Source organism: Prinia subflava, chromosome 13 (genome assembly GCF_021018805.1).
Source record: "Prinia subflava isolate CZ2003 ecotype Zambia chromosome 13, Cam_Psub_1.2, whole genome shotgun sequence".
NCBI lineage: Eukaryota > Metazoa > Chordata > Aves > Passeriformes > Cisticolidae > Prinia > Prinia subflava.
The window spans coordinates 16,671,022-16,691,742 of NC_086259.1; the positions used below are offsets into that span (position 1 = coordinate 16,671,022).

A 20,721-nucleotide genomic window follows, 5' to 3' on the forward strand; every position below is an offset into this window, starting at 1 on the left:
GAGACGGAGGGGAGTGAGCCAAACAGTGCAACAGCCGCTCGGTGTTTATTAAATAAATACAGGCGCCAAGACTACAGCAAGTGCACGTGGGACGTTTCGCCTTAGGGTCACCGCTATTTCTTAGCTATTACTGCAGAATAACGCGCCGGCAGCACTTTGAGGGTGATGTGAAAAAGGCATATTGGGTGTGTGGCTCTACGCAGATATTTACTATATGTAATATGCTAGGTAGAAAAGTTATGCAATATTAACATTTAAATAATGTAGTAAATGTAGTTTTTAACATTGAATCTAAGTAAGAATTGTGTGTAAGGTATTGTCCTTAGCTCAAGAGCAAAGAGAAGATAACCCAGAGGTTTCTACACAGAGAGAACAATTACAACAAGCCATACTAAAAACCCCTCTTGGATGTTTCAGAGGGAAAGATACATATCTCCTTGAAACCACCCTGGTCACTCCAGACCGTGCATATCTCCTTGAATCTACCCTGGTCAAGCGAGACCATTGTATATCTCCTTGAATCCACAAAGCCACCTGGTTAAGCCAGACTCCAAGACGCCAGGGGTTTTGCAAAAGGCTCTTGGCAAACGGGCTTTTCTTAGATAAAGTATGCATAATCATCAAAGTTTGTCCTCAAAAATAGAGATGCTTCTCTCTAACGGGGCCCTTCTTTCTCGCAGCTTTTGTCTGAGAGGAGAGGGGACGGTAGACCCGGGCTACCTTTCTTTGCTCTTATTGCCTCATTATTTGTCCTGTCTCTGAAAACTTTTTAAACTTTTATTATTGTATTAATTTTTTTGTAACCAATTTTTATTCTTTATTAAATTTTCATAAATTTCAAAAAGCGAGTTATTGGCATATATCACAATTTGGTAGCAGAGGATGGTTAAAATACCCCACTGTAGGTGCTGTGAGAAGATTAGAGACCAGGAAGACGCGTCCCGCCTGCATTAGGCGGCCTCGGCTCTGGTCCTCGCTAAGTACCCCAGAAAGGGGTAAGATCCAAAGACAAAAGGAGACAATAAGGCAAAGAGAAGGGAAAGAATTCCCTAAAAACCGCGGTAACCAGCTCCTAACATCAAAGTGTGCACGAAGAATAAAGACCCAAAGACAACGGAGTGGTAAGAATTGCTGGGATTGGGGGTAGCAGCGTTTTGCGCAGAACGGGGGCTAAAAGTGTGTGTGTCTGAGAGGCGGGCTGGGGTAAAACCCAGACCTTCCAAGCGAGAGCAGAGTCCCCTACGCTGCGGTTCCGTTGTCCCGCGAGGGACGCGGCCAGCACCGGGACGAAAGTAAATAGTAAAAAGGAGTGAAAGAAACCCCCCCCGGGAAGAAGTGTGTAAAAAGGGAACCCTAAAAGCTTTTGCTAGGTTGAGGAAAATTATTCCAAGAACACCCAGGTTATTTTAATAATCGGCTGGGTTGAAGAAATATTCCAAGAACACCCAGAATTTAGCTAAGTTGAAGAAAATTCTGAGAGCACCCAGGGTTGATAACCAGCTAGATTGGAGAGAAATTCTGAGACATCCAGGGTTATGTTAAATTCTGCAGAATCTATAAAATAAACCCAAGACATCTGGGGTTGGAAAGAGAAATCCCAACATTGCCAGATTGAAGGTTTGTGAAATACATTATCTAGCCAGGGACTCTTTAAAGAGTGTAAAAGTTGTGTAAAAAAAAAAAAAAAAAAAAAAAGGTACCTTGTTGTTGTCATGATTGTTGGTTGTGTGTGAGAATAAGTGGAAAATAGGGTGGAGTGAATGTGGATGAATGAAAGTATAGAAAGTGTAAATTTTTATTTTAAACTTTATTATAGTTCCTCAGAGAAAGTAAACTGTATTAAGAAATAGTGTGAGAGAAAGGAAAAAAGTAGCTTTTGTGGGAGTAAAGGGAAGTTGAACAGAGACAAGGGGGGTTAGAGTAGAGAGAATATTGAAAAATGGGACAGAAATCCAGTAAAGAGAAGATAGAGAAGAAAAGAAAAAGTAAAAAACCATCCACAGAAATTCCTCCAGACAGTCCACTGGGAATCATGTTAAATAATTGAGAAAAAAACCCTTGTACAAGGACAAAGGATAAAATAAAGATGATACAATTCTGTATGCTAGAATGGCCAAGAGAGAAAATAAGATCTGATCACGTTTATTAGCCTAGATATGGTTCCTTCGAAAAATAGATTTGTCAGGCTTTAAATGAATTTATAAATTCAAAGGAACAGAGTAATTTAGAAAAAAGAAATTATGCGGCCTGTTAGACTGGAGATTATAGGAGAATCAAGATTTTTAAAGTAGCAGAAACCCCTAGAACAAAGCAAGGAAGGAAAACAGGGAAAGGGAAAGAAGGAGAACAGGAAAAAAGAGAACAGGAGAAAAAGAGAGAAAAGGAATAGGACCCTCTGCAGTTTCTACCCCCTCCTTTTCAAAGCACGCCTGCATTGCCAGAGTCAAGACCCAGCGGGAGGTCTCCCTCGGCCCCAATGTCGGAGTTCGTCCCTGCCCCCGCGTATACCACGGGTCCCGGCTTGTCGTGTAGTCTCGCCCCGGTTCCCGTCCCGGGCGTGGGTCCGCTTGGGGCAGCAGCCCCGGTAGCACCGGGCCCCCTCCCCCGCCCGCCCCCAGTAGTGGCTCCCTGTCTGCCTGGGGCAGCAGGAGCGAACTTTCTGACCCCTTCCTCCATAGTTGTAGGTCCGCACGCCTTTTCGCCCGCCGCAGTGGCGGCGGCGGGAGGTCTCCCCTCCCTTTCTCCGCCGGTGGCGGCGGCGGGTTCGCCCGCGGCGGCGGCGGCGGGAGAGGCTTTCCCTTCCCTTTCTCCGCCAGTAATTGCAGCAGACCCTCTCCCGCTCGCAGAAGCCGCCCGTTTCTTGCCCCTTTCCCCCGCGACCCCAGGTCCCCAAGCTTTTCCGCCAGCCGCAAAAATAGTATCGCCAGAAACGGCGGCAGCAGCGGCCCGACCCTTGCACACCTCTCCTGTAGCTATGAGATCGCCAGCCCTCCCGTCCGCCGCGGTGATGGCGCCGCAGGCATCTGCGGCTCCTAGCCCTCCTGGGACGGCGAGTCCCTCGCTGCCAGCGTGTGGCGAGTCTCCGCCGGTCCCGTCTCCGAGGACCGTGGCGACGACCCCGGCCCCGGCGATGCCGGGCGCTGCTGCCGCGGCCCCGTTTGTGCCGGAGACGGCAAGCCCAGCCGCCATGGGCCGCGTGGGCAGCCCAGCCACATGGAGTAGACAAGAAATGACTTCCCCTTCGGAAATTCCAGTAGCAGACCCCGCCCATGCCCCTCCTCTGGAGGACTCAAACTCTATAGTTACTTGGGAGGACCAAAATTCTATAGTGAGTCCTCCAGGAATTCCACTTCCTGTTAGGAGAATCGTCTCTATGGAAACCGCTGCCGCTACGGTTAAAAAGAGTTCTTTGTCTCTGCCAGATGCCCCTTACAAAAATACTAGAAATGCAGTTAAGAAGCAACTTTCTCCTGATTATTACTCACCACATGAAAACAAAACTAAAGAAAAAGAATGGGAAAAAGAAATTGGGCTATTTCCCCTAAGAGAGGTACCCATGGGAGGGGGAGGAACGGGTTTCGTGAATGCTCCCCTAACCTCCTCTGAGGTCAGGAGTTTTAAAAAAGAAATAAGAGAGATTCTGGAAGACCCCATAGACACAGCTGAACAGCTTGACCAGTTCCTGAGACCAAATATCTATACTTGGGAGGAATTGCAATCCATAATTAAGATATTATTTTCTCATGAGGAAAGGGAGATGATTAGAGCAGCAGGAGTAAAAATATGGAATAGAGAGCATCCCCAGGGACCCTCTGGAGAAGACATAATGCCGACAGAACCTCCAGAATGGGGTCAGAATAATGAGGAAGGGAGGAAATGTATGAATGATTATCGCAATACCATAATCAAAGAGATAAAAGAGGCAGCCCCTCGAGGAGTAAATGCTAAAAAGGCTTTTGAAATACAACAGGGAAAAGAAGAAACCCCAACTGAATGGTTAGATCAACTTAGGAGAAATATAAAACAATATTCTAGAATAGATCCTGAAACTGAAGTAGGAAAAGCTTTATTGAGAGTAAATTTTGTTACAAATGCTTGGCCAGATATTAGAAAAAAATTAGAGAAGATTGAGGATTGGCATAGAAAACCCTTAGATGATTTATTGAAGGAAGCTCAAAAAGTCTATGTTCGAAGGGATGAAGAACAAACTAAGCTACAGGCAAAAATTATGGCAGTTACTATGAGGGGAAGCAATTTCCAGAAAAATCAGAGATACACAGGCACTGCTTCTAAATATGATAGTCATAAAGACAGGAGAATAGAAAAAAATCAAAACCCAACACCAACAAAGCCACAGAGGCATTCCAAAAATGTCTGTTTTTTCTGTCAAGGTGAAGGGCATTATAAAAGGGACTGCCCTAAACGGGCAAAAGATCTGAAAATCTTCAAAGAGATGAATACAGAAAGTGACTAGGGAAGTCTCAGGCTCTATTTTTTAGAAGACAAATACCATCTAGAGCCTGTGATAACCCTAAAAGTGGGTCCCCAAGGAGAGGAAGTGAAATTTGTAGCAGACACTGGCGCAGAAAAAACTTGTCTCATAGATATTCCCAAAGGTTATAAAGTAAGTAAAGAGACTGTAAAAGTAGTAAGTGCAAAAAGAGAAAGTTTTTCTGCTCCAGTCATCAAAAATGTATTAATAGAGGGAGAAACTAGATTTTGGGTAGGAGATGTTTTGCTGGTCCCGGGGGCAGGCAGTAATTTATTGAGACGAGACTTCCAAATAAAATTAAGAATAGGAGTTATACCAGAAAATGGGAAGATGACAGCTAAAATACTGAAACTAGAACAGGAGGATGAAAAGAAAATTAAAAAGGAGGTATGGGCTGCTGAAGGAAATAGAGGAGGATTGAATATTGACCCCATAAAAGTTAAAATTGAAAGAGAAGATTGTCCCATACGGGTGCGTCAGTATCCTATCTCATTAGAGAGACAAGAAGGGTTGAAGCCAGTAATAGAAGGACTGATAAAGGATGGTACACTAGAACCCTGTATGTCTCCTCATAATACCCCCATTCTTCCAGTAAAGAAACCTGATGAGAGTTACAGACTGGTACAAGACTTAAGGGAGGTGAACAAGAGAACTCAGACCAGATATCCAGTAGTTCCCAACCCGTATACTCTCCTAAGTAAGGTCCCTCCCCAGCATCAGTGGTTTAGTGTAGTAAATCTTAAAAACGCCTTTTGGGCTTGCCCATTAGCCGAAGAGAGCCGAGATATCTTTGCCTTTGAGTGAGAGAACCCACAAACCGGGAGAAAGCAGCAATTAAGATGGACAAAATTGCCGCAAGGTTTTACTGAATCTCCAAACTTATTTGGACAAGCTTTAGAAACCATATTACAAACTTTCCCCACTCCCTCTGGGATACAAGTTATCCAATATGTAGATGATCTCTTGCTATCAGGAGAAGTAAAAGCTGAAGTCAGAGAGGCTACTATAAAGCTTTTAAATTTTCTTGGAGAAAAAGGATTGAGAGTATCAAAAAAGAAATTACAATTTGTAGAACCAGAGGTAAAATATCTTAGACACTTAATAAGTAAGGGCAACCAGAAGCTCAGCCCAGAAAAGATTGCAAGAATATTATCCCTTCCCTCTCCCTCTTCCAAAAGGGAAATCAGAAAACTACTCGGCTTATTGGGATATTGTAGATTATAGATTGAAAGATACACACAGGCAGTAAAATTTTTATACAAAAAGTTGACAGAGAGAGATGATATAAGATGGAACAAGGAAGATGAAGATAAATTAAGAAAACTGAAGTCAAAACTGGCTTCAATCCCAGCATTAAGTTTACCCTCACTATCAAAACCCTTCTATTTATATGTGAATACAGAAAAGAGAGTAGCTCATAGAGTTCTAGCTCAGGAGTGAGGAAGAGTAAAGAAACCAGTGGCTTATCTATCAAAAATGTTAGATCCAGTGAGCCATGGCTGGCCAGTGTGTATTCAAGCTATAGCAGCTACTGCAATCCTAGTTGAAGAAAGCCGTAAACTGACTTTTGGAGGTAAACTAATTGTGTGCACACCTCATGCAGTTCGAAATGTGTTAAACCAAAAGGCTGAAAAATAGTTGACAGACTCTCGGATGCTAAAATATGAGGCGATCTTGATAGACAGTGATGATTTGACATTAAAAGTAAATAAAAGCCTGAACCCAGCTCAATTTTTATATAGAGAACCAACAGATAACTTAATACATGATTGTCTAAAAATTATCCAATACCAGACAAAGATTCGAGAAGACCTTGAGGACCAAGCCCTTTTAGAAGGGGAAATAATTTATGTAGATAGTTCTTCCAGATGCCTACAAAGAAAAAGAATGTCCAGATATGCAGTAGTTGATGAGAAAAACATGCAAACTATTGAAAAAGAGAAATTACCCTCAAACTGGTCAGCTCAAACCTGTAAATTATATGCTCTAAAAAGGGCACTAGAACACTTAGCACATAAAAAGAGTACAGTTTACACTGACAGCATGTATTGCTTCGGAGTAGTACATACCTTTAGAAAAATTTGGGAAGAAAGAAGATTGCTTAATTCAAGAAGAAAAAGATTAGTACATGAAGGGCTCATTTTAGAGGTCTTAGAAGCATTAAAATTACCTGAAGAGATAGCTGTAGTACATATTAGAAGTCACCAAAAGGGAGTAACTCCAGAAGTAAGGAGAAATAATTTAGCAGACCAAGAAGCAAAGGACGCAGCAGAGAATAGAGTGGAAAGAGTAATGTTAATATTAACTACAAACGAGGAGGAATTGGAAATTCCAAAATTCAGTGAAACTGAGAAAAAAGAGTTAAAGGAGATAGGAGGTGAACAAGATGAATCAGGGAAATAGAAACTTCCTGATAGAAGGCAATTACTCAATAAAATACTTACTAGAAAGATATTAGAAGACATGCATCAAAAAACTCACTGGGGTACCCAAGCTTTGTGTGATCATTTCTTAAGAAACTATAGGTGCATTAGGATTTATGGGGTAGCAAAAAGGGTAACTGAAAAATGTATAACTTGTCAAAGGATAAATAAGAAAGTAATGAAGAAAACCACCCGGGGAAGTCGAGAATTAGCCCTTAGACCATTTCAAAGTATCCAAGTAGATTTTACAGAACTTCCTCAAGTTCAGCGATGGAAATATATATTAGTAATAACAGACCATTTAACTCATTGGGTAGAGGCAGTTCCCACTGCCAAAGCTACTGCTAATGTAGTAAGTAAAACCCTTTTAGAACAAATTATTCCAAGATATAGGATGGTTAATAGAATAGATTCAGACAGAAGAACACACTTTACATCAAAAGTGTTACAACAATTAATTCAAGCCTTAGAGATAAAATGGGAATTACACACCCCATGGCACCCACAAAGTTCGGGCAGAGTAGAGAAGATGAACCAAACTTTAAAAAGAACTTTAACCAAATTAATAGTTGAAACCCGAATGTCATGGATACAATGCTTGCCTTTAGCATTACTGAGAATTCGAACACAACCCAGATCAGATCTGGGAGTGTCACCTTATGAAATGATGTTTGGGTTACCTTTTCTGACCACTAAACATGAAAATGCTACTTATGAAGTAGGGGAAAGGAGTGTTAAGGGATATATTAACACAATTGCAAAAACCCTTGAGAATTTAAGACTAAAAAGAATAATCCCTCAAACCACCCCTTTAGACTTTAAAATCCATAATATTCATCCAGGGGAGTGAGTATTAGTAAAAACATAGAAAGAACAATCTTTAACTCCACAATGGGAAGGTCCTTTTCAGGTATTGCTGACGACCGAAGCGGCAGTCCAGACCAGAGAACGAGAGTAGATCCACGCCAGCAGAATCAAAGGACCTGTGGAAAAGCCTAAGGAGTAGACAATATCATCGGAACCGAGTGAAACGAAATTAACCCTAAAACGGAAATGAGAGGTAATGAACTGGGGAGATCCGCATGATCCAAGAAACATACACAGGATCACACCAGACTGAGAAGCTAGACCGAGTTTGCACCAGTGGTTTCAAATACCACCTAGGAAAACTTTAAGACACCTCCGGTACCCTCCCTAGGGAGGAATACTTCCACCACAGACAGGAGGATCGAGATTGTTTCAGACAGAAAACCCCTGTGTTTTTGCCTTAGCCTGTGATTTATATAAAGAGGAGGGAGAATTACCTCATACATTGCCAAGCCAAATACCCTGTTTGATTCACCCAAATACTAGACATGCTGGTTGGTGTAAATGTAAGTGTTTGAGCTGTGGGAAAAATTAGTACTGTAGTTCACACAAACGACGCTCTCGTTGCATGAAGTGTAGAGTGTCACCTGAGCCCCCTATCCAAGCAGAACTTGAAGCTACTGAAATAATAACTTAGTTGTGTAGTTGGGAATTATTAGTGCCTGTTGAATGAGAGATAGCTGAAGAAGAGTAGGAGACCACAGTCAAGAAGTGTCAAAAACGATTTGCCTGGAAATTAGCTAAGAGAAAGTGACAATAGAGGAGAGGGCAAGACCAGATTGGCCTCTGTAATCGCCACCGAGAAGATCACATACACCTGCTGTGGGCTGCAACCCCATAGGCATGGGAGGTGGAAGTATAAGCCATACTAGACCTCTGCTAGTTCTGTCACTCATTTTCTAGCTCTTCCCTTTTGGGATGCCAACCAAGCCATGCTACAGGTGTTACCAAAAACTGTATATAGAAAGACACCGAAGCTCCTTCTTTATTTCTCACACTCATATCAACAGTCACTGTTATAACCCTTCCAAATTAGGAAACTGCATACACAATGGGAAAAAGTACTAGATAGCAGAAAATGTGAGGAGAAGTGAATGTGCAAAAGGAGAGAAATAGATGTGTTTCACCCACATTACTGAGAGTAAAACAAAAGATTTAGTAAAAGAAGAATTGATAAGCAAAAAAGCTAGGCCTGCACCACCACCAAAGCCTGTACCAATCTCGCTGGATGGTTTGTATAAGAAATTAGAACAACAACTGGAGAAAGAAATAGATATTTCACAGATGGGTAAAAATCTGTTTGTAGAATTGAGAGAAAGAATAAGTAAAGAACTCAACGTAACCAATTGTTGGGTCTGTGGAGGGGCTTTGATGTCAGAAGAATGGCCATAGAAAGGCAGCAGCTTAGGCCCAATCGAGCTCCTTAAGTAGAACCAAACAAGTATAAAGGGAGAAAATCGGCCAGGGGGATGGATTTTAAGTTCAGTAGTCATAGGGGAGGAATGTCTTTGGCGTGAAAGAAAAAAGTTCCTCCGTAAAGTAGGAAAAACTCCCTGTAAAAGATACAAGGTTAGTAATGGAACCTCTGTATAGTAGATCCCAGAAGAACCTACCATGTACTGGACCCAGAAAAAAGAAAAAAACGGAAATTGTAAATATAATAATAAAATCAGGCTTTTTCAATGTAATGATACAGGAAAGAATCCTTATGTTGGCATCCCAGAGATTTCTAAATTTTGGGAGAATATAGATGAGCAAAAATTAGACTATTGGAAAGCTCCAGACAGTTTGTTCTAGATATGTAAGAAAAGAGCGTATCCAAAACTCCCTCCCAAGTGGAAAGGGAGCTGTACTCTGGGTGTCATACAACCAAGATTTTTTCTTTTGCCCAGACCTGAAGGGGATCACTTAGGGATACCAGTTTATGAAGATCTAAAAAGAAGCAAGAAAGATGTAATTAGAAGATTCCAAAAATGGGGAGAGGATGAGTAGCCCCCTGCACGCATACTAGAAACATACGGACCAGCCACCTGGGCACAAGACAAGAGTTAGAGATATCGAACTCCCATTTATATGTTAAACCGTATCATAAGGCTTCAAGCAGTCGTAGAGATAATAACAAACAAAACTAGTAGTGCAATAGAATTAATATCCAAGCAACAAACTCAAATCAGAGCCGCTGTGTACCAAAACAAGTTAGCACTAGATTACCTATTAGCTGAAGAAAGGGGCGTTTGTAGAAAATTCAATACATCAGATTGTTGTTTAAAAATAGATAATAATGGAGAAGCTGTCCTAGATATAGTCAATGATATCAGAAAAATCGCCCATGTACCAGTCCAGAAGTGGGAATCCATGCTAAGTACCAGCTGGTGGGATAATGTGCTAAGAATAGAATAGTAGAAGAAACTAGGTTTTTTCCTCTTATGTGCTACAGCTGGTTTAATATTCCTCCCTTGTTTGATCCCTTGTTTTATCAGATTAATCACTAGTGTAGTTCAAGGTATGCAATTAGTGACCTTAAATCAAAAGATAGATACAACAAAAACGGTACAAAAGATAATAGTATTAAGAAAACAAAACAGAGTAGCAGACCCCCTCCAGGAAGCCAGACTGATTTATGAAGAAAATGAACATAGAAAGGATGCAAAAGAGCAGTAAATATCGCTCGAGCCAATTTTATTATAAAAAGAAAGAGGAGGGATTGTGAAAAAGGCATATTGGGTGTGTGGCTCTACGCAGATATTTACTATATGTAATATGCTAGGTAGAAAAGTTATGCAATATTAACATTTAAATAATGTAGTAAATGTAGTTTTTAACATTGAATCTAAGTAAGAATTGTGTGTAAGGTATTGTCCTTAGCTCAAGAGCAAAGAGAAGATAACCCAGAGGTTTCTACACAGAGAGAACAATTACAACAAGCCATACTAAAAACCCCTCTTGGATGTTTCAGAGGGAAAGATACATATCTCCTTGAAACCACCCTGGTCACTCCAGACCGTGCATATCTCCTTGAATCTACCCTGGTCAAGCGAGACCATTGTATATCTCCTTGAATCCACAAAGCCACCTGGTTAAGCCAGACTCCAAGACGCCAGGGGTTTTGCAAAAGGCTCTTGGCAAACGGGCTTTTCTTAGATAAAGTATGCATAATCATCAAAGTTTGTCCTCAAAAATAGAGATGCTTCTCTCTAACGGGGCCCTTCTTTCTCGCAGCTTTTGTCTGAGAGGAGAGGGGACGGTAGACCCGGGCTACCTTTCTTTGCTCTTATTGCCTCATTATTTGTCCTGTCTCTGAAAACTTTTTAAACTTTTATTATTGTATTAATTTTTTTGTAACCAATTTTTATTCTTTATTAAATTTTCATAAATTTCAAAAAGCGAGTTATTGGCATATATCACAGGTGAACACTGCGTCGTTTTCCCAGGATCGCGGAATAGGCTGAGTTGGAAGGGGCCCTCAAGGATCGAGTCCAGCTCCTGGCCCTGCAGAGACACCCCAGCAATCCCAAATGTGCCTGAGGGCGTTGTGCAAGTGCTCTCTTGGGTTTGGGGCCGTGCCCATTCCCTGGGGAGCCTGCTCAGTGCCCGATAGTCCTCTGAGTGAAGAACATTTCCTAATACCCAACACAAACCTCCCCTGACACAGCTCCAGCCATTCCCTTGGGTGAACCCATTTTAATCAGAAGCTGTAATAACCTAAGCGTACAACCTAACCTAACTCTACCACAGCAGCTGATAGCAAACAATCAAATACTTTGCACACAAGCAAAGTGACTTTTCAAGGTGGTCTTCATTCACTCGCTGACAGATTGTTCCAGTTGTTCACCAGTGACTGGCTTCTCTTCCTTCTTGCATTTTATCCCAAAGAAACTGAAGAGTTTCATCAGCATTAGATCAACAATCTCCTCTTCTTCTGAAGCCTGAAATAATAACAAATAGATTGCTCAGAGGTGCACACCCAAAGTGGCTTCAGTCTGTGCTGAAGCCAGGACAAGTTGCAAGACAAAATCTCTACTTGAGGTGAAATAAGCCAACTTTCAGCAGATAATGAGTGACTGCAAAGCAAAACATTTTGCCAATATTTTTATCCAAACACAAGCCCCACGTGAGTATGGACAATGCAGAAATTTTGGCTGTCAAATCCCATGGAAATCTCTCTACAGGAGCCGGAATGCACTTGCCAGTTCCCATACAGCTCGTGGTATACACAGTGAGACACTAGATGAAGTAAATGAGGAAAACAAAGTATATATCCTGTCTTCTATCAGCCATATCCTTTGTTTTCATCTCCCTTGACTTTATTTAAAACATCAGGGGATTCTGGGCAGTACTGGAGTGCTAAGATGGATTTCACAGCACACTGTCAATAGCCTGAATGGGTCAGGCACTCACAGTGAGAGTTTTAAAAGGAGCTGTAAAGCCTCATGCACTTCAGTAGCAGTTTTGGCACTGATTTCAATATAGCCCAGCACATATCTAAGAGATTTTTGGTGGATGTAGCATGTGAACAGAAGGCTACAAATCATATCTGAGCAGGGACTCATCTGAACAGGAATGGACAGTGTAAATCTGGAAAATCTGAAGTGTACTTTCTGAGCAAATGTTGCCTTCTTAAGAGTTGGACTGAATTGACATGGTTTTCATCCATGGTTGAATACCTGAGTAAGCACTGAACAAAAAATGCTAAAAGCAGGAGAGCTTAGATGAACAAACCTGGTAATGCTTCTGCTCCTCACTAAAAGCAACCAGAATCACCGAAATGAACAGATTCAGTACCACAAATGTCATAAAAATGATGCAGGATCCAATCAAGAAGGAGCCTAAAATTGGATTGTAGTCCAAGATCTGTATAATGCATAAGGTAAGACATCAAAAAATCAAAAAGCATACATACCTACCTATATACCTACATACATACCTATAAGCAGTTAAGACCCAATTAGAAGTCTGTCACCTTGAAAATCTTATGTCTATTCAATTAAGACATATGTATTATGCACTTATATAAATTTTCTACTCTAGTATTGTCCTTTGTTGATATGATATAGTACAAAGACAAGAATATTTTATACATATATGTGTGAATATGGGCAATCTTTGGGGGTTTTAAAGTATTTTCATTGTATTTTAGTGGTATAACAGTTTCACATGAAAGCTGACAAGCCTGGAGAGCTTTATTCACAGAACAGCTGAAGCTTCCTAATGGCTCAGCTTTCAAAATAGATGAAATCCGTGTATGCATTTCATTTATTTTACTCTATACTCTATAAAGAAGCACAGTCACTGTCAGAGACACTTATAAACCAGGGGTTGTGAAAAATCAAAATACTAATTTTCATTTAAGCTACAACATAGAAATGTATTTTCAGGATTAACATCAGTGGAATATAGAGGTGAAAATGTGCCAAATCACTGAGCTTCAAAGTTATCCATATCCTATTTGATCCATGATCTAAAAACATGCACCAAAGAGGACTTCACAGTCAGAGATGTCAAAAAATAAATCCACAAAGAAATGTTCAAAGGATATTGAAATATTTGAAAGATCTTGCTGAAAAAGTGGTATATAAAGAATAACAAAAAAAAAATTAACATGAAATTCCCTTGTGGAAGGCCTTGCCTTTCTTGGGAAGATAGAGAGGGTGTTCAGGACAAACACAGGGCTTTGCTCACATTTCTATCTGTAGCTTTCTAAGGAAATTGCTCCAAACTTTTTGCAATCAATTAGTAACATCTCTAGCTGAAATGTGAGCAGGTTTCTCAATGAAAGGTTCATTATGAGCCTCCTCGTGGTCAAAATAGGACATGAAAAGAGGTTTCACTTGATGTCTTTTTCTTGCTCAGAAAAGGTGGCTGCTTTAGGGAAGCTGTGGAGCTTGCAAAATTAGATTAATGTTTAACACTAATTGAAAGTCCTTCTATTTGCTGGGTCAAAGCATATTTGATAGCTGAGAGGCCAATTGTACAGCTGTAAACCTCTCAAAGTTAGATGTGGTACCTCCTCGTAGTTGAAGATTCCCAGCTGAAGACTGACCATGGTCTCTGCTGAATCAAAGAGGGTTTTGTAAGAGCAGAGCTTCCAGCCAAATATCAGGTTTGCCTGCAGAGGACAGAAATCATGTCTTGTGTCATGATCAGAGTCTTTGCTGTAAAGTATGTTTAGCTTGAAGACCTTTTATCATGGATATGAGAATGTCTTATATCTGCTCAGGCTGCCACTAGATACATAAAAAAGGCAATTATTTCCCACTTACAATCTAGTCAAATAGGAAATGGCACTTTCTGAATGCTCCTCAATTTAAGCTTTTTCCAGAAAAACTTTTTTTCCTGCACTTTGTTCTTGGTGACATCTACTGCACATAGAGAGTCCTTATTTTTCAGCTCAGTGTTTGATTTTTCACTAAATTTCAGTTTGCAAAGAACAGACAAGTAGATGTTTTAACTTCTCTTTCACTCATACTGAAGACTTGGGCTCCAAGCTGCTAAACTAAGATTTAGACAGGCAGCTTTATTCCATTTTACATGGCAAAACTCTGTTGCTTTTTGCATTCAGGAGTGGTTGATTTAAGCCAGCAGTACCTACAAGCAGACTGCAGACAAGAGAAAGCTCCGTGGTACTCACAGCAATGGAATAGGCAAGGAACATGATTGCAATGACAGTGATGAATCCAGAGATATCACCCCATGCCCTCCGTAGTGTTGAAGTGATCATGTTCAGTTTAGGGTTGAGCCTCAGCAGATGCCACAGTTTCACTGTGGAGAGAAGCACCAGGAATGCAATCAGGTAGCCAAGAACTGCATCAGCTCTCGCTGTTTCACTGAAGCTTATGGAGCTGTTAGGGAAAAAAAAGAAAATACATAATATACCATGCACACAGAATGCTATGAAGTGCATAAATGGGGATGCTGGAAAAGCCAGTCACCCTGTGCTGGGGTTTCTAATGAGTTCCTACTTGAGTGCTTCCACCTGCACCTCCTACTCTGTGCACACGAAAAGCTCAGTTGTTTATGACTAAGATTTTTAAGGAGAGGGGGTCTATGCTGTAGCCCAAATTCTGCTCATTATCCTGTGATTCTATCATCTTTTTCCTGTGTGACTATTTTTAAAAAGATGTTATAATATTCCATTCTGTACTAAATATTCGATTATTCGGTTGACATTCTAACCAATGGCTTTTTATAACAAAGAACAAGGCAGATTATGTGTTTTCTGGGTGAGTGTCCTGTAGAAAGGCTTGTTGGTTCACAAGAGGGTGATACAGACAGGAGACTAGGAGCTAAAAAAGGGAACTTAGTGCTCAAGTTTGCTGGATTTTATTAGAGCAGTATCAGAAGAAATCCTATTGCTGACACAAATCTAAGCCCTGACACACTTACAGGCTTCATGAATTTATAGCCATCTAGGATAGCAATATCTAGCACAGACAAGGTGCCGTCTGGGAAGAGGAAAAATAGATTTATTTCTGCATAAGTAGCAACAACAAAGGATGCACTAAATAGCATTAGTACTTACTCCTCCTTGTGTTCCTGGTAGTAGCTGATGTCCCGGGACCCGAGGAGTGTCCGTTTCACAAACACTGACAGAGCACTCCAGCTAATCAATATAATGGCCATCTCCAGGAGATTCCACTTGCTGTGGAAGTATCTCCATCTCAGGCTCTTCAGCAGCTTTCCCTGGGAGGAGTTTTACTGTTTCAGTCTCATGACTCCGTATCATACAATGAACCTCTGAAGATTAGGGCAATGCCCTCCACAATAAAGCAGACTGCTCCGCATTAATAAAACTACATCTTGCTCTAGTTTCTCATTGTCTTTCTCAAAAACAGCATCCAAGCCAAATAAAGTGTTGCCTTCCTATATTTACTACTGACACTGTACCTGATTCAATCTTCCATTGGTGTAGTGCTACTGAGGTCGAGTACAGTCCTAAAGCTTTTGTAAGTGAAATCAACAGCAGGCACAAGATAATGCCCTCAGCCAAACTTCCCATTGGCCTCACCTGTACTGTCATGTAGTACACAATAAAGAGGAAATAAATGACTTCTGCTGCAACCACAAAGATGTGGAGGCTGTCGGTGTAGGGGTAGAGCCGGACACTCTGCAGCTCTGCACTTGTGAAGAAGGCCCCTAAAAAACAAACAGGGATCACCTCAGGGGTCCCTCTGCTTTCATTCAAACAACCCAGTTCACCAGTAAGACTTCTGCACTTGCTTTTACGTCAGCGTGAGGCTGAATCCAACCACTGAACTAAGATTTAGACTTCACTCTGTGAGTAACCCTATAAAGGTTTGAAATTTTCCTCAAACAGGAATTTCAGAGAGTCATGGCTTTTGGAGTGGTAGTACTTGTCTGCTTGAGTCTTGTGTGATAGCACAACAGTAATCCCAGCAGGACTGAGTTTGAATTGGACTGCAAATGCAGAAATACAGCAGAAGGACTTGGAATTTTTAAAAAAGCTGAATCTCATTCTAAATCCAAAATGAGCTCAGTTTGGGCTTTTTCCAATACTTGGACACATCCTAGGGAGGCTGATGCTCAGACCAAATGTTTTCCTATAGCCTTCAACCAGAATATGCTTTCACTATTCTCTTTGTTGTATCCAGATTATGTATTACATGTTTACATAGCTATATATTAGAAGTCATCTGGAACAAAAAAGACAAATTGTTATTTGCATGGGTTTTTTAAAATATTGTATTGATTAGCTGAAGTGATTAGGAAACAGAATTTTTCTTGTTCCTGCTGTGTAAATTCTTGGGATCAAGTTTCTGTACTATGTTTTCTTCATCAGCAGATGACCACAGCATAAGCAAACATAAGATATTCCATTATGGTCTATTTTACTGTAATGCTGCATTTTTCCTCAATGGTTTAGAAAATTTGCATTGATTTTCTCATTATTAGATTTACTAATTCACTTGTCTTTCCTGAAGAAAGAACTAGGGAAACACTGACAGTGTGTAAATCTACCTTCTGTGGGTGCATTGCTTGCTGTCTTCTGAAATGTGTAACTTAGGCTCTCACCTAAAGCATTGCTTTCAAACATCAGGCTTATAATGCAGAAGAGGTTCACGTTGGCATTGTAGACTGTAAATTCAACAAACACGGCTCTTGTGAAGGTGTCAAGCCAGACATTGTTGAAAAGGTACTGGAGAATTCTGCCAAAAGAATTCTAGACAGTGATCTAATTCATACAGGAATGAGACAGCATCACATGGAGAATGCACTGCTAATTTACAAGAACACAAGTGGTACCTGGAGGCATTTTTAGGGTCAGTTCCCAGGTGAATCACATATCCCCCTCCGCCATAGACTGCAAGTTTACCCCAGCTGGGGTGTCCTCTCAGTTTGGACTGACTCTGATACTGCCATGCTGAGCTCAAGTCAGAGGAGTTATCAAAGACTGAGGTATTCCAGTGCTCCCCATAAAGTGATGTATCTTCTGTTTGTAGGGAATATGGAGCATGGCATTCCTCAACGACGTGCTGGAGTCTGGGAGAAATAGGGCAGGTGTCTCCTTTCACTCGTACTTGGCGAATTCGAGCACTACCCACCAGCTTGGAATTGCCATCTGTAATGAATCCTAAAGAGGAGATGGAAAAGAGCAGCACTGGCAATATGACAAAATTAATAATATTTCTTCCTTTCATTTATGATTCACTGATGCATTAATATTTTGCCATATATTATTTTCTCAGAAACACTGTAAGCAAAATAGTAGTGAAAATGAAACCCTTGTGTTGATTTGAACTGAGTTTTTAAACATTCACAATAACAGAGTTCTGTGTCACTCCCATCTGTATTTTATACAGAAGGAAAGTGAGGCCTGGGGGAGAAAAGTGCCTCACCTCGAGTCCCATAGAAGAGTAGCCTTGTGCAGTGTTCATGTGGTCTGTCATGTCCAAAGAAAACTCTGCTAATATATTTCAATATTTACCCCTAAATGTGGTCTGGAAAATGGGTCATATTTTACTGGATATGGCTAGATAGAAACATGCTGATATTGCATAATTTGCCTTCACATTGACCCAAGTTGTGATGCAAACAGCTCCTGAGAAAAAGCTTTATGGTGCCACCTGTCTGCCACATTATTTTTATTATGGAAAGAAAGATGTGTAAAACTGAGACTATATCTGAATATCTGGAGTAAGTATGTAAAATGTGAGAAATTTAACATTGCAGTGCAGAACTTCTGGGTTATATTAAATATAAGGAAAATATCAGAGGATGTTGAACTTGGGGTCAAGCTGTGGAGTTTTGCTATCCACTAGTATTAATATTATAAGATTGTTTGCTAGCTCACAGTCCCTTTCTCCACTCAAATATGCAAGTTATAGTTAAGTATTAAAAATAATGTTTCAGAATCTGGCAAACTAAAGGGAAACAATGTGACTCTGCACCTTTATATGATCCATAAAGATTTTTGAGTAAAGTAGTGTTCGCCCACGTGAAAAAATCCTGGTAACTGTAGACATCATGGAATCCATCCGTAAAGCTGTCCTCAATGTGTTTGTTTAAATAGTAGGAATTGGGATCTCTCTGCCCATAGGCAACCAGTAACAGCATCCATAAAAACCCCAGATAGGCTGGAAAAAACAGGAAGAGACAGCACATGTGAGCTCTGAATTAACAACGCTGTTCAAAACAGATTGCATGAATTACTGTCAGCACCTGTTAGGCCAAGGCTGTGCTTTGTGGACTCTGAGTGACCAGAGCTAATGAATGCACCCAGGCTGTTCAATGTGCTGCAGTTTGAGTGTTTCACACTTGGAATATGAGTAGCAGTCAAGAAGATAAGTGGCAAGGCTGAATAGAAGTAGTCATGGCAGCTCCAAATAAAATGAGTAGTCTTAACTTTGTTCCAAGTGAAGTTGAGGTGATTGTTTTCTGCCATTGATTTTAGAGGAAATAAAACAGGGGCATAAATCATTATCTATAGATACTATCTGCTTTTAGAAAGATGGCCTCCATCTGCTCTTTGATTTCAACTTCATTTAACTATTGATCTCCTCCTTTTATCCTTTCTGCTCTCCTTTAATCTCTGGTTTGTGATGTGTTTCTTTATCATAAAATGAAGCCTTAGCCACACTTTTCTCTCCAGCTGACATTCCCACCTCCCTGCAGCTCCAGCTGCCATGGAACACTCTGTCTCTACCTCATAACAGCTGGCAGAAAGCTGAAGATATGCCAAAACCTTGTCACCCAAGAGAACAATATTTTCACTGATGTAAAATTACTGATGAGTACTACTGAATAAAACAAGATAATCTACATATGGGTAATACCCAGGATTTCTCTGATGAGGGCAAATGCTTTCTGCTCCTTCATGCAGCTGATTTTCATTTTCTCCACATCAGCAGCAGGAGGTGGCCGGTAAATATTGCTTCTGCTGTCCCTTCGGACCCCAAAGAGAGGGTGTGAATCACCTGTGAGGGACAGCAATGAACCCTGGAGTTAGTCATGATCATCCATGTCCTGCTTTTTGTTTGTTTGGACTTTCTAAGGAAACATTTCTATTTAATGCATTCTCTCAGGAATACAGAGGATGTGATTTAAACAATTACTATAGCAATTGTAAGGCAAACAGTGGGGAGGGAAGGAGCTCACAAAAACTGTGTTTGGTTTAGGACCAGGTGTGGTCCTGGTGCCTCTCTAGGCTGAGCATCTCAGAAGGTGCTGTATTCACAGCCTGAGGCTGAGCAGGAGGAAAGGTGTAGATCAGATAACTTTGCTGTGCCCTAGGATTCCTGTCTGCTAGTGAAGGCTTTATTTAGATATGGTTGTGACTGCAGAAGCCACTGTTCAGTTTAGGGGAGTAATACAGATAATTGTGGCTATGGAAATGTATGTAACCTGAGAATGTCCATATAGGGCTTAAAGGATGTGAGAAATTTCTTTGTGAGAGGTTTTAGTTATGCTTGTCAGATAGAGCTACCAGTCTACATGAAGGGTAGACTTATTTATTTTCGCTAAGTTGTGGAATAGTTACAGGTTTTGTTGCAAGCCAGTTGAGCTTAGTCACATATTCATTCACAAAGCACTCCAAAAGCTTGGAGAATTCTGCACTTCCTTTAACAATTTTTAACTTTGCAGGCAGTTACCTGGTACAGATAAAGGCCCATCAATAGCTGTGTCTTCTTCATCCTCATGTTCCACCTTCTTCAGAACCAGAGCAAAAAAAGCAGCAAATCCCAGCACCTGGAAAGGATCAGAATTCACCACATATTCCTATTTCATATAAAGCAGCCTTTGGCTTTGACCTGGATCCCTCTGGATCCAGGCACTGCAGGAAAACAATTGAGCTCTAGGTTTGTTGAAGCCCATAAACAAGAAAGCAGTGCACAGTGCTGGGCTTTGTCCAGCTAAACTGATTTTGTGACACATCCTCACTAGTCAGAAACCTCATTAAACCCTGACAAAGCAAGGGAGATGAAACTAATGGAGTTAACATCAGCAAAACCCAACAGAACTCTTGTTCTGAGGGCAAAGCCTTCTCATTTTATATGCTAAATCCTGTAGCTCTTCAGAACATGTTACATTGTCTTCCTGCAATGGCAGCAGTGAGTTCATCCCGGCCAGCGGTCGCGTTTCTGAGGCTCTCACCTTTAAGGGCTGTGTGATGAAAAGACTTTCCAGGAAGGAGATGACCATGGAGATGAGCCACTTGATGGAGTTCTCCTTGCCATAATGGAGTCCGTAGAGCATGGTAAAGAACCCGGATACACCGCTGGTGGCTGCCACAAGGGACCAACCAATGAACACAAACCACCAGGGCAGCCCTCTGGGAGAAGGACTTTTCTTGTCATCTCTGGACAAGTTTGGAGTATGGGACCACCTTGAAAGTCAACCAGAAGAGAAAAAAATTGGTCTGTGATGGAACAGGAAACAAAATCGCAGTCATCAGGTTTACTGGGAACAGGCAACATTTTATGG

General features: G+C 41.0%; 1 protein-coding gene across 1 annotated transcript in view; it reads right to left on the reverse strand.

The window, feature by feature from the left end:
- Positions 1 to 11,574: 11,574 nt before the first annotated feature.
- LOC134557812 (polycystin-1-like protein 2) overlaps positions 11,575 to 20,721 on the reverse strand; it is a 35,196-nt gene continuing 26,049 nt past the window's right edge. The window contains exons 32-43 of the mRNA XM_063411078.1: positions 20,392 to 20,623; positions 19,890 to 19,986; positions 19,074 to 19,214; positions 18,189 to 18,374; positions 17,044 to 17,371; positions 16,813 to 16,946; positions 15,788 to 15,915; positions 15,302 to 15,462; positions 14,411 to 14,621; positions 13,787 to 13,888; positions 12,502 to 12,633; positions 11,575 to 11,708 (exon numbers count right to left, since the gene is read on the reverse strand). Coding sequence (XP_063267148.1) covers positions 11,583 to 11,708; positions 12,502 to 12,633; positions 13,787 to 13,888; positions 14,411 to 14,621; positions 15,302 to 15,462; positions 15,788 to 15,915; positions 16,813 to 16,946; positions 17,044 to 17,371; positions 18,189 to 18,374; positions 19,074 to 19,214; positions 19,890 to 19,986; positions 20,392 to 20,623 — 1,978 coding nt within the window. The 3' untranslated portion in view covers positions 11,575 to 11,582. The remainder of the gene's footprint in view (positions 11,709 to 12,501; positions 12,634 to 13,786; positions 13,889 to 14,410; positions 14,622 to 15,301; positions 15,463 to 15,787; positions 15,916 to 16,812; positions 16,947 to 17,043; positions 17,372 to 18,188; positions 18,375 to 19,073; positions 19,215 to 19,889; positions 19,987 to 20,391; positions 20,624 to 20,721) is intronic.